Here is a 13,304-nt window from a genome sequence, read left to right on the forward strand (position 1 = left end):
AGTGCCCAAGTCAGCATCACCCACGAGATAGTTCATAAACTTCCAAGTCACTGAAGACCTTGCAAGTAGTCACTGCAGAGCTCTACCACAAATACCCCAGATAAAACTGCAAACGAGTAATCAGCTAAAGCCAACACAGCCGAGCCAGAATCTATTTTGCTCAGAAAGATGTTGCTTTTTTGAGCTTCTCTTTAAAACTCCAGCACCCACAGAGCGAAAAACCCTGAAACCCTTGTGGGAGTTTGACTTGGAAAGACTTTGACTCAAAGGTAAGTGGATTTTTGCCATCTACGGTTCTGCAATCGCGAGAGCTGCATGCACAAAAAAGGCCCTTATTCCCTCAATTTCTAACTATCCTCCAACCGACAGTTTACGGCATTCCTAAGAGAAATTAAAAAGAATTAAGCACGGCCTTTCCTTATACAGGCAATAAAACTGCATTTCCACTGAACTGAATTCTGCCTAAGGGACAGGAGTATAAAATAAATTTTAAAAAAAGAAAACAAAACCAGGAAGAGTCAATGGCATTCAGTGATTTCCAAACTCGAGCAGTGGAAGCGAGCACCATCACGTCCGCAGGCCTTTTGCAAGGCAGCCCACATACGCCTGCTCAGAGAACTGCAGTTTTCCTTCGAGCAAGGAGCAGCGAGTTCCTGGGGCGGTGTTAAATCCTGTGCTCAGAGTCAAGGTTTCCTGACACTTGACTTCTCAGAGCTTCTTTGGACTGCTCAGCCCGTGCCATATTGAACTGCCCAACCTGAAGTTCACCTCAGGCTGGTTGGTTTTAGAAAAGAAAACCCACATCAGACTTCAGCATCTCCCCTCCCCAGTGACAGCTAATATAAGTCTCACAACAAATTAAAAGCTTCTCCTTCATTTCTCCTTTACTTCTCCAACAGCCTTTGAAGCCTCGCTGTCCTCATCTTCCTCTCCATTATTTTTACCCGCTTAATATCCACAAACATTCCCAAGACAGGGAGAGCTCTTCAGGCAAAGAGCAAAAGCACAATGGACCAATGCATCGCTATCTCACCCAGCTCTTTGGTGTGGAGCTTTAGAGATATAGATAGACAGACAGACAGACAGATAGATATTACATCAAAACCCAAACAGCACGAACCTTTTTGGATAGGGGCATAATGCTGCTAGGTCGGACAAGCCGTCGCTTCTTACAGCTCAGTACTGGGCGAGTGCGAGCTGCTACACACGTTCCATCCGAAGATGAAGAAACCATGTTCAGCCGTTGCTTTTTATGCAAGAGCTCCTCAGCTTCCTGGCCATCTCCCTGAGCATGTTCTGCCAGGCCAGGCTGAAGACTGCCCCAGAAGAGAAGAAAATAAGAAAGGTAAGTGTTATTCATTCACCCCCCCCCCACGTCGGCCAGCAGTACCAGCCAGGTTCATGATTCAGACCTCAGCAAACACGCTAAGCTGAGTTTAAAGCATTGCCGTTTCACAAGGCAATGGCTTTTATTAAGGCAACTCTAATTTTTTGCTTTGACTTTGGCCACTTTCCACACTCTCCCACCACTGAACCTTTGTCAAAATACCTTTGGAGGTTCTGAACAAAAACCAGCATGTAAAGCTGGACACAGAGCAAGCCCGAAAGCCGCTCTAGCCCTGAACAGCTTTAATCCTGGAACTCAGCTTCCCCCAGAATTACAGTTCAGCGTGTCTTAATACAACAGTCTTAATACAACGAGTCTAAATGCCAGAGAGCGTATGACAGAGAACGTATAAATTTGTAGAAAAAATATTTAACCTAGATGTAAAACCTGATTCTGATTAATATTTGAGAACTCTAACAACTCTCAGCAGTGGCACCAGAAAGGTGCGATGTTACCATTAACCTTTCTGTTTTACGTACAAAGGAGTTCCCCGTCCGCACGCAGTAACCCTGCCCTACCACGGCACCGACACACCATGCCACCTACCAAATACCAGCGCACCTCCTTATCTACTGAACCTTTTCATGTATATTTTACAAGTGTTTCATTTCTATAAATGCAAAACATTAAAGCCCTGTGCTCTAAGGCTCTGTAGTTCAAAGGCTACAGGCGTACAAAGGGCTCCGTTACACCCTGCAGTGTTCCAGCCGCAGCGATGAGTTGGTTGATCGGTGCTTTCTACGCCTGCTCACACTGCGCCGGCGCGGCATCCCTCCCTCCTCGAGGGACTGAGCGACTGCACCGGTGCCGGCAATGCCTCTCCAGGCACTACCGCAACTTCGAAGCACCGTGCCTTCACGGGTTTTCAAGTGGTTCAATCCTAAAATCATCCTGCAGCACAGGAGAGTTTCTTTCACTTGTTTTCATCCATCCACTTAAAGACTTACCCAACAAAACCTGGAGAAACGAAGAATTCAGGAAGTCTAACTCCCCAAATCAATGGGATTTGGGTGCCTCACTATCTCCAGAAAAGCCACCCAGTGGTTACAGATACTTCTGCAAAATAATTGCAGGTGGGCCACTAGTACCTTTGAACCATACAATTTGCAAGTGTATTAAAAATACCCAGAAAGAAACAGTTTTGAACACGCTCACTGCACGGCTGCCTGCGGGGCTTGTTCATGTAAACACAGCTCAGTTTAATACCATTTTCAGGAAAACAATGCAGCAGAAAACCTCAAGCAAGCAATCTCCTCCAGAATGCTTCCAAGCACGATCTACTACCGAGCTTTTTTCAAAAAGAGTCCATTTATACCGTTACCGACCCAGTTACTACCCAGCAGCATGCTACAGTCTGGTTTCCAATGGGACTTTGTTAAGATCATAAAAATCAACCTCTTCCCATAATACGCAAGCAGCTTACGTGTTAATAACTCCATTGACGGGTCTTGGTGCTCCACAGGGCTTGGCAGGATAGGATTCAGGAGTATTTGCAGGAGAAATACCCAAGTTCTCTAGTGGCTGGGATCCACAAACACTCTAAGGAAAGATGAGAAAGAGCATAAATTAATAAAAAAAAGCTTCTTAAATAGCCACAACTTTCTTATTCCCAGTTTCTGGTTGAGGATTTTGCACCGTAGCCGTGGGTTTCCACATACAACTTCAAACCAAGGGTTCCGAAGTCACTATGAGACTGGAGACGTAAGGATTTCTTAGGGAACAGCTCTGGCAAGAGGACGGATACACGGGAGCACTTTCAATGTGAGAAACAAAGGACTTCCATTCCCCTCAGGGAACCGCTACGGAGCATGAGAGGCTGAGGTCTTTAAGGGGATTTTAGCATTTTGTCTCAATAGTGCAAACAAGTCCGTAACCACCTGTAAAAGCTGGCGGGCGCCTTCCCAAGCGTGATGCTGTGCTCCAAGGCACAGGGCTGCAAGCTCCTGCCCAGGCGCTTCGGAGGAAAAGGGGAGGAGAGGGAGAGGAGAACAGACTTGCAAAACCGAATTTGCATTTTTAACGAAATACCTGTGCAAACACGGTCCCAACAGCACTTTAAAAAGTATTTTAAATGAGTATGCACACAAGCTGCGTGTTTTGGATACAAGCAGGCCATGCCTATAAAGCTAAAACTGCCGGATAAACACAAGGCTGAAAAAAGAACACTATTTTTTTGTCAGAGGAAAGTAAGATCGATCTAAGCGGAAGGCAGAGAGCTCCCCAAGCCTCCTGCCTCAGGTCTGAAATACCGACCCTCTCGCCCTGCAGGAGCAGCAGTAACTGCGTGGCCGCAGCACTGGAGGTGTCACTTCTCCCCCTGCCCTGCGGTGGCCCCAATGGGGGGACTGTCACCGCAGCTTCCAAGGAGACGCCGGTGGCATTCTCCCTCTCCACTCCAGCAGGTGCCAGGGTGGTCCAGCACGTTCGTACCCCAGCACTCATCACCCCAATCTCATCGTCCTCGCAGCCCCCTCTTTTTATTTTCAGACGTGCTCCTCCTCCTCCTCCCCAGGGTTAAGCTTCATTTCTCCCTTCGCGCAGCGCTTCCTACACTCCCTGCCAATGTCTCCCGAGCTGGGCTTCCCCCTCTGCGCACGCAAGGGCGGTGGTGCGTTTCAAATACTAGTGAAAAAAAGACAAAAGAAAAGCTCTGACTTATCTACATGGATGTGCAATCAGCCACCCCCCCTCCCCCCGGCTCATCACATACTCCATCTCAAAAGCATCAGTACGGCATCAATTAACATCTCCACCTGCGATCACCCCCCACCCCAACGAACAACTAAAATCAGGCTACGGCGGTGCTGGACTAACGGTTTCCAGCATAGCAGAGACCTGACTCATCAAGGGCAGAACAATTTCTAACGCAGACAACTTCTGCCTGTTGCCCGTTTGAGGAACTTTGCTGGGTTTTCTACACTTCTGCTAAAAAAAAAAAAAAAAAAAAAAAAAAAAAGGCGTTTCTCCTGGGGGCGAGCAGTGACAGGATCAGACCCGCAGACCCCGTCTGAGCGCCCAGATGTCGGGGCGAGATGAGATTGCGCCGGAGCGTTATCACAGCAGCGCGACACAAGAGCCCAGCGAGGTGACACCAGAGCAGGAGCTCAACCTTCTCCCCCTGGTTTCCAGAGGCTTGGCAAGGCTGAGCCTTCACATGACACCTCCGCCAGAGGCACCCACGGTTCGGGAGGGTGGGTACGCATGACTCATAAGCTCTTTTGAAATAGGATATTTATTATCTTCTCCAGAAAGGGTCTTAAAGGAGGAACCTCTTCTCCAAGAGCTGTCTCCGGCCTCGTGGGTCATCGAGATGGGAGAGGGTGCCCTCTCTGGTTCCTGCGGGTGAGCTGGAGAGCGTCAATCCAAAGCCTGTTTATCAGAAGCTGCCCACGCTCACCTTATCACACTGAAGATGGGTGTACCCTAACAAGGCTCTGACACGAGCAGCGGAGGAATGAGCTGGACGGCATGAACTGCCGTCTCCAGCCTTCAGAGCAGAGGCCGAGCTCTTGCACCAGCTCCTCCTGGACGCACCTCCCAACGCCGGGCTTCCTCCGGGGCTGGCTGGGATCCAGAGAGTGTTCATCATACCAGGATCACATCGATGCTCCGGAGTGAGCTCTCCTCTCATTTGGGTTTGCCTGGGGTCGGGAAGTCCAGGTCTTTAGGATCCCTAAGACCCTCGGGGGGGGTCAAAGATACAGCTTTGGCCACCTGCTTGTTGCACCTGAAACCAGGAGCCTGCAGACTACCAGGGGCTCTCAGGGCAGTAAAGAAGCTGCGTGCTGGCAGGTGGGCAGTCCTGACCCAGCACCAGAAGTGGCCCCCATATTCCCAAAAAAAAAAAAAAAAAAAAAAAAACCAGACAAAACCCAGACAGGTTCAGACCTTCACCTGCTACTAGTTACAAACCCCTAACACAGGGAAAAAGTCTTACCGAGACACTCCATCAATATCTTTTCTCATCTACTATTAAAAAACTTAAGTGCATCCCCCTCTCTAGACGAGCAATACAAGCAGCGAACCATTATCAACAGCTGAGAGATTTCTTCAGGGCTTTGTGCTATTCCCGTCTTCGGGCAAAAATATTTATTCACATACCGAGCTTCCAGTTCCCAAGAGACATTCCCAGGCCTTCTCTGCAAAGCCCTTTCCCCCACTGATGATAGGATTGGTTCCTCCTCGGGATTATCAGCCACATCCCACGTATCAAGCCGATGCCCAACGACACGTATCCCGCACTCACGCCGGCCAAGGGAGGTACCGTGAGGGGATGAGATCCAAAGAGGAGCTGGGGATGAGATGGGATGGGTTCCTCCCCTCACTCCACGTTGCAGATCTGTCTCTTACTCTGCCAGTTTGGGAAATAAATTAAAAAAAAAAAAAAAAAAAAAAAAGGGCAAAAAAAAAAAAAAAGGGCGCCTAATTCTAAGCAGCCCAAAGAGTGCCAACACGATAAGCACCTCTTCAGGAGAGGCCCGAGAGATACCCTTCCAGTAAGTGTCCCACCGCAACGGGAATGGTCTCTGGGCTAATCTCTGGCTGGGAGCAGATCAAGGCTCTGACTCAACGCCCCACCCTGATGAGCCAGTCTAATTAAGCACAAGCCCTCCAGCAGCGGGGTGTAGGGGTGTAGAAGCCGGGTGCCTGGAGGCAGCGTTTTGGTGGCTGACGCCTCCGGCACCGCTGCAGAGGAGCGGGCAGCACGCAGCGATGTGCGTGTCCACCAGCAGCCACGCGCAGCAAGGGAACAAAAAGTCCTTTCCAGGAGGAGTTACCCTCCACGATGGCAAGCGCGGCTGCAGGAGCAGCCCCAAGAAGGTGCCAAGTAGGGGCCTGCAGCCTGCTTTACACCGAAAATCATGTTCTTCACTGCTCTCGGTGGCTATTATTTGTGTTACTGTTGCCTCCAAGACCTGCAAGAGAGATGGGATCTCCATCGCGCTAGTGCTGCAGTAATAAAGGTCTCCTTCTGAAGAGCTTAGACCCGAGTGAAAGGGCTGAGAAAGGGGAGGAAGCAGGAAATCAAATAAACACGGCAACGACGAGATGGTTGCGAGCAGCCACACCAGACACCACTGGCCAAGCGATTTTTTCCCATACATCAGAAATCTACAGACATTTTCTATTCTCTACATACAGAGGCGATGTCTAAGACAACCTAAAAAAGGACAATGTGATGATTTTCTAAGTATATGAAACGTATCTTTAGTGTGCAGGGACAAAGCCAGGTGGGACACAGTCCTTCCATCTGCAGATTCCAGGCTGAAAATACACTTGTGTCAAATAAACAGCCTGATTTAAACAGATAAGGAAGAAAATATTCTTCCTATCACTGTTAAATTTGATCATTTATCTCCGCTATCAGCCTGCTATATACAGATTAGCTCCCAAATAACGGCCAATTCATCACTGCAGGAACACGCTATTTGTGACGGGAACTGGAGCACACTGTCACCGCACTTGTTTATTATTCTCTGAGCGCTTTTTGGGTTAAAGCACAGAAAGGGGAAGGGCTGGGGGGGGCGGGACGATGACACATGACAGACAGACATCACTGCTCAAAACCAGACACTGCGTAATGCTTGTGATTCAATCACGATCTGTAGCAGCCCCTGTCGTCCCGGCGCTCCAGCCTCCCCTCGCTCCCCCGGCGTGGCTCTGTTTTCATCTCAAGCACCATCTACTATTTTCCGTCGCGAGCAAAACCTGTGCGTTGGACCAAATTGCACAGCGGAGTTTTGGGCTCGGCTAATCTGCTAATTAAAGACTTAAATTCCAACCAGCCATCTGAAAGCCAGCGTCAAGCGAGGAGACGTTACAATCCCTCGTAATAACCCCTTTGCGGTCCGGCGTTAATCAAAAATTTCACAGTATTTCAGATTATCGCTCAGTATCAGGAAAACTCTGACAAAGTCTTGCCAGCGATAAGAGAAAACACTCGAAGTACAATTTTATGGTCACTTCTCGTTAAGTTTTTTATCTGTATCGATGCTGAATATTGGTCTAAGAAGCTCAAGCACTGCCATTGCAGTGACGCTCGGTTTCTCCCAAAAAGCGGGGTTAGGACAGAAAAGCAGGAGCGCCGCGGTTTGGCGGCAGGGATTTGAGCCACGCAGGGACCACCCTTCTTCCTAGTACAACACCTCTTCCACATCCTCCATTTTAATACGTGGACCTGTCCCCCAGGATCAAAAGCAATCACAGCCAGGCTGAAGAGTACGACCAAGCCTTTAGTCCGTGGCCTACATTTCTGCATTAAATAATAAATACCTGGCACTCCGCAACGTTTCCAGTGCATCTCACTGAAATCATTAGTTCCCTTTCCAAGGGGTAACGCTCAGGCAGATATTAATAGCCGCATCTTTAGAAGCCTTTGCTAATTGTGCTGCTCTCAGTTTGAGGTACTTTTTTGCTAGAGGGAAAGGATTAGTTAGGGTTTTTAAGCTTCGCAAAATGCTAATGCATATTATAAAGGTACCCCGAGGAACTCTGTGCTAAAAGGTGTTTAAATCCTGTCGTTTATTAACCCCAAAATAACCTGGGAGGGGACGAGCTACGCAGACCAACAGTGAATTCCCACGTGAAGTCCTTCTGCAGGAGGCCGGTCCCACGCCACACACGCGGTTCGCGCATCTTTCTCCACCGAAACTTAAAGGACGAAACTTCCCTACCCAAAAATTCATGACCGTGAAGAATCTGGACCCAGTCACTTCTGCTGCTGGCACTTACCAGCCGGTCAGCCCCAGGCTCCAGCTTAACTTCAGCACTAACGGGACGGGATGCATCATCTACAGCAGGATCAGGGGTTGATGCTTCACCAAGAACTATCAGCCCCTGGAAGAGAGGGAAGGGAAGAGGAATTAACTGCAGGTCCTTCGGTCTCAGCCGGGAAACTGCTCATCCGTCATCCCCCAGAAACTACACCCGCCGCGCAGCAAGGCTTGCATTCCCACCGCATTTTTCAGACACGATGCCAAACCGAATCCCCCGCTGCCTGGATTTTCCTGACATCCCCGCTGAACTCGGAGCGGGGAAGGACGGGGGCTGAAGCCACATCACATGCCTTCAGCCCATTGACAGCAGACGGTTAGCTCCCTCTCGGGCAAAACTGCTGAAACGCCGTCCCGTTTCCCAGCCCTTCCCCTCCTCCTGCACGCGAGGAGGCTCAGCGAGCTGCCCGCCAGCAAAACCAAAGAGAACGTTTTGCCGTAGCGCGGAGCAGGAAAACGACGGCGCTCGGAGTACAAAGTGGAACTCGCCACCGCAGCCAAGCAAAGCGTTTTGAGCGGGTGCCAAAAAACCTACCATCAAACTCGTTACTCTGAGCAGATTTTTTTCGAAGAAGTGATATTCACAAAATTCAATCAGGAAAGAAAAGCACTGATAAACAAGCCATTGCTATAAACCTAGCGGGACAAAGCACAGTGGCAGAGCACTGCTTTATCAGACTTAACATATGTTGTCCTATTTATGTTTTACTCTCAGTGAAGCTTACTCTGAAGGCAGGACTGCTTTCTCTCTAAACAACACAAAGTAAAAGAAAATCATTATCATTATGCATATCCTGAGATATTTTATAACAAAGCAGGCTAAAATGTGCAAGGGATTAGAGAGCTGGTGGAACCTACAGGCCATGAACATAGTCCAGAACGGACAAGCCAGAACAAGTTTGCATTTGGTCAAACAAGGAGCTACGGAAAGGGCTGCTCGGATTAAGAACGGTCAGACCAGTCATCTGAAAACAATTCTGGAGGTTGCACGGTGTGTCGCAAGAAAGTGAGGCCGGAAAAGAACCTGGACATGTTATCTGGACAGAGGAGGGAGCTACCAAGCTTCCCTCAAAGTCCACAAAGTCAAATCGTACATGACCCGATGCCACGGCACGTGGCCATGGAAGTCGTTTCTAAGGCTCATCTTATGCCTTGACACAATTTTCTATACAACAGATCGGTGGCTTTCCAGAAAGACTGTGGTAGCCCATAGTTCAGGGATACTTTATTTAAAAGCAGTTCATAAACTAAATACAACTATACGTGGCCTCTGACCAGCAATGAGGAAGTAGCCAGCTTCCAGAATAAACATGATGATGATTTTCTCGATTTTTCTGACATCCCAGAAGGACGTTTAGTGGATGTCAGAGGCTGGAAGTCTAATCTCAATTAAATGCTGCTGTGCTTCTCCCTCTACTCTTGAAAGATCCCTCTCCAAAAGCAACCCATGACAGTTCACCATGGCTTCTGGAAACATCCTCAGGCACGCTTCAGCAATGAGGGCGCTCATCTCCAGATGTCAGGTGTAGGAGACAGTGGACATGAAAAAGAGGGAAACTGGGACTGGTTTCCAAATCCAAAATCCTGGTTCCAATCCAAAATTGGAACCAAGGAAACTGCTTCCCTTTGACACTCCAGAAAGCACCTGGGCTTCTCATTTGCTCAGGGAGGGGAGATGGGGAGGCATGGGCGTCAGGAACAGAAACAGCCACCAAGGACTTCTGCCTTCAGTTTAAAGGAAGAGGATGGAGGGAGCTGCTCCACGCCGCAGGAAGGAGCAGGAGTTAAGCAGCCTTCCCTGTGACAGTCACAGCTTGGGTTTTCGTGCCCTCGTACACAAACCGCGCTGCCCGAACCTACCGTGCACACCAGTCCTCCTCTCCCAGCTCCTGGCCCACCAGACAGCCTCTATGGACCTACAGCTTGGGCAGCATCTTCCTACTGAGGGCTCATGCTCTCCGCTTTGCTTCTAAGAGTTTTAAAACTCTGTTATTTATACGCTTCTGAATAAGAGAGAAGAATCAGAAGGGCAACATCAAATTTCCATCTCCATTTCAGGAAAGGGAAAGGAGCAGCACATCTGATCTATTCCAAGGTCACACAATACTTGCTTTTCACCAGCACTCTCCAAAACAAAGGGAAAAGGAAGGCCCCCTCCAATATTTATGGGCAAGTTTGCTGGTTCTTTACTTCCATTTTTATCACTAATTATGGTATTAATGAGAAGTCAGTCGTACAGGTCTCAGACAGAGACAGATACAGAGATAGATCTCAGATGTCTCGTGGTCCTGTAATACTCAGCAGCTTCTGCCAAAGGACTAATGGGCGACGAAAAGGGCTGACACACATTAAGCCACATCAGAAAGAGATTGAATGTCCTAAACAGCCCCGCAGAGGGACAGCAGCATCTCTTATGGTGCCCTAAGCCCGACATACCACTGCAGACACGGGAAACTCATGCGAGAGCTGCAAATTCTTCCAGCAAGAGGCTCCTCCTCGCTCCCATCCCACCCTTCCCATCACGGGGTTTCTCTTGACTCAGCAGCTCGAAGCAGAGCCCGCCCCCCCCCACGGGACCAGCTGCACACACACACCACAACAAAAGCTCAAAATGGACACAGCGAACCCATCTCGGATGGTCCGGGAACAAGTCGAACCCGGGTCTGCAGAGACGATGTGCAAAACAACCCCGTCTTCAAGGAGTTACAGTCACTGTATGTCACCCAACTCCACCACGGCACAGAATTCCTGCAGGAGCCCTTCGCCCTAATTTACCTCTTAGACCATCTCAGAGTGAAACTCGTAAGAGACACAAAAAAAGATGAAAAATGCCGTTTGTTCCTTTTCAAACATGGAGCATCTGCCGCCCACGCACGCAGGGAGGTGCAAAGACTCTGCGTGGGGGGGGGACCAGCACCGCGCCTCACCCCGTCTAAAAAAGGCCCATCAAAGCACATTTGTGAAGGGAAACAAAAACCACCTTATTGCTTTTATGGACATCCAGTCCCCTTAAATTAACTGCATGCACTCTTTAAAACCAACACAAAACCCAAGGCACAACAGTCTGCTATTTTTAAGCGCCAGAAAACGCAGTGCTTTACAACTAACTTTGAATGCAGGTTTATTGGTTTGTTGTTTTCTCCCGCATCTCACCAGGCTCCGACCGAGCCGCTCCAAATGTGCTGAAAACACAATTACTGCTGAGACGCCCCGGCAGCAGCGCACCTTCAAAACAGAAGGTTTTATTTTCGACCGCCTGACCCTTCTCTCGCTTCCATTTGGCAAAGCAATGCATCTTTCTGGAAGGGTACACTGGGATGTAAACCGTAACATATAAAGGTAAATAGCCTAAAAAACGGAATAAAATAGAATAGCAACTTTAAAACGTGGCTGCTGCAGGAATTCAATCTCCTTATGGCCAAATAAGCTGGAGTTAAGTTACGTTGACAGAAAAAATAAGGTGCCTCCCAATTCTTTAATTGTTGTCCTTGTACAATTTGAAGCCAAACCCACTCCAACCAGACTCTTGCATTACCAAAACCCGCACTCGCTTCTCCAGCCTCCTCCTCTTCTCCCAAGCTGCTTTTATGACCCTTACTCTGAGTTTTTCATGGATGAAAACAGAACACGTTTCACAAGGCATCCTTGAACACAACGACACCGAGACGACGAGAGCTGGGTGTCCAGTGATCTCTGTGAAGTCCTACCACAAAGACGGGGTGTTCGGTACCCGCTTCCTTGCTTTTGTTCTTGCGGGACAGCCACTGCCAAACCCTCCACATCGGATCTAAGTGGTGTGCTGGATCTTAAATTCACGCATCAGGTTATTGCAGTGGGGGAGGTTTTGTTTGGAGGAAAAAAAAAAAAAAAAAAAAAAATCAAAAAAGATGACATCCTGTTTTCCGAAACCTCAGCTGTGCTTTTCAACTTTGACACAATACCGTGACGTTCTCCTTCCAGACCTCGAGGCTGCAGCCCTAGATAAAAACACACGGGATGCTTGTAGCCGCTCTCGGGCCGTTTCCCCAGTCTGTCAAATTGTCATCATCTGGTGAAAGCACTGAAATCTTCCGCTTCGTTAGATGAGTTTTCTCATTTCTTTCATTACTTAACTTTCAGGATATAAATGTTTAGCTGTTTTGTATTTTATATTTAGACACCATCTTGCATGATCGGCTTTCTTAAGACGGAAGGAAGATGATTCTGAAACTAGTTCATTACTTTGACATCCAGACCGCTTCCCACAAACCTTTTGCTCTGATCTCGGTAACGTATTCCGTTCAGCAAGCCACGCTCTTTCGCCTCCTCATTTATAGCCCTCACTCACTCAATTAGCCTGTTTTTCTACATAGCTGCATAAAAGTCCAGTCTCCCTCCCCTGCCTGTGCTTCTACCCTCCCGGAAGCCTCTCTCCCCACCGCTCCTCTTGGGAAAAGCCTTTGGTGGACTCGGAACTCCTGAGGATCTGTAAGTTGATGCAATACCCCGAGCCTTCTTGCCACGAACTCCAGACATCCCTCCCTCCAAGGCCTGACATTTAGACCTGCATGCCCGAACAAGCCTGGCTAACAATTCCTTCCTCAGCCCTCCTCTGCTCTCCCCCATTCTCCCAAAATCTGAGAGCAAGTTTGAAAAAAATAATTCCTTCCACAGAGAAAGGTCAGCACCTAGAAACAGTCTTTTTTTTTTTTTTTTTAATGATACGGACTCAACTTTAAGCCTGCGCTATGCGATGGCATCTGAAGTTAACTTCCTCCACAGTCCCTTCCCTTCCCCAATAAACCTCTTGTTAAGTCATTCCTTATCCCCATCTTCAGCTACTCCCAAAAAGAAAGAATGGGAAGGGTTTTGTTTGTTTTGTTTTGGTTTTTTTTAAATAAAAAAGAGAAAGGCTCAAACAATGGGGAACAGCAACACGCGTGCTGTTGTAACAGTAACAGTGTTGTTCAGTAGCCAAAGATGGACTTTAAAGCAAGGTATTGCTCACTTTATGTTACCATATTGAACCGGGGGAAAGAATTACACTCAGCCCATGCCAAATAGCATTACCATTAGTCACAACTGTGCAATATGCTTTTTGAGAGATGCGGGGGGCGGGGGGAAGCATCAGACTTTGCGTAGTCTCCGCTCCATCAGAAAGGAGA

The 13,304-nt window shown here is 48.4% G+C and overlaps 1 protein-coding gene across 6 annotated transcripts in view; it reads right to left on the reverse strand.

Annotated features, from left to right (window-relative positions):
- KANSL1 (KAT8 regulatory NSL complex subunit 1) overlaps positions 1–13,304 on the reverse strand; it is a 104,513-nt gene that overhangs the window by 18,172 nt on the left and 73,037 nt on the right. For 5 of the 6 annotated variants that reach the window (XM_063354334.1, XM_063354332.1, XM_063354337.1 and 2 more), the window contains 3 exons: positions 8,120–8,224; positions 2,811–2,926; positions 1,121–1,316 (listed from right to left, as the gene is read on the reverse strand). In XM_063354334.1, the coding sequence (XP_063210404.1) occupies positions 1,121–1,316; positions 2,811–2,926; positions 8,120–8,224 (417 nt within the window). The remainder of the gene's footprint in view (positions 1–1,120; positions 1,317–2,810; positions 2,927–8,119; positions 8,225–13,304) is intronic. The other variant, XM_063354336.1, reaches the window with a different exon arrangement.

The sequence above is a fragment of the Chroicocephalus ridibundus genome, chromosome 17 (genome assembly GCF_963924245.1).
Source record: "Chroicocephalus ridibundus chromosome 17, bChrRid1.1, whole genome shotgun sequence".
In the NCBI taxonomy this organism is placed as follows: domain Eukaryota; kingdom Metazoa; phylum Chordata; class Aves; order Charadriiformes; family Laridae; genus Chroicocephalus; species Chroicocephalus ridibundus.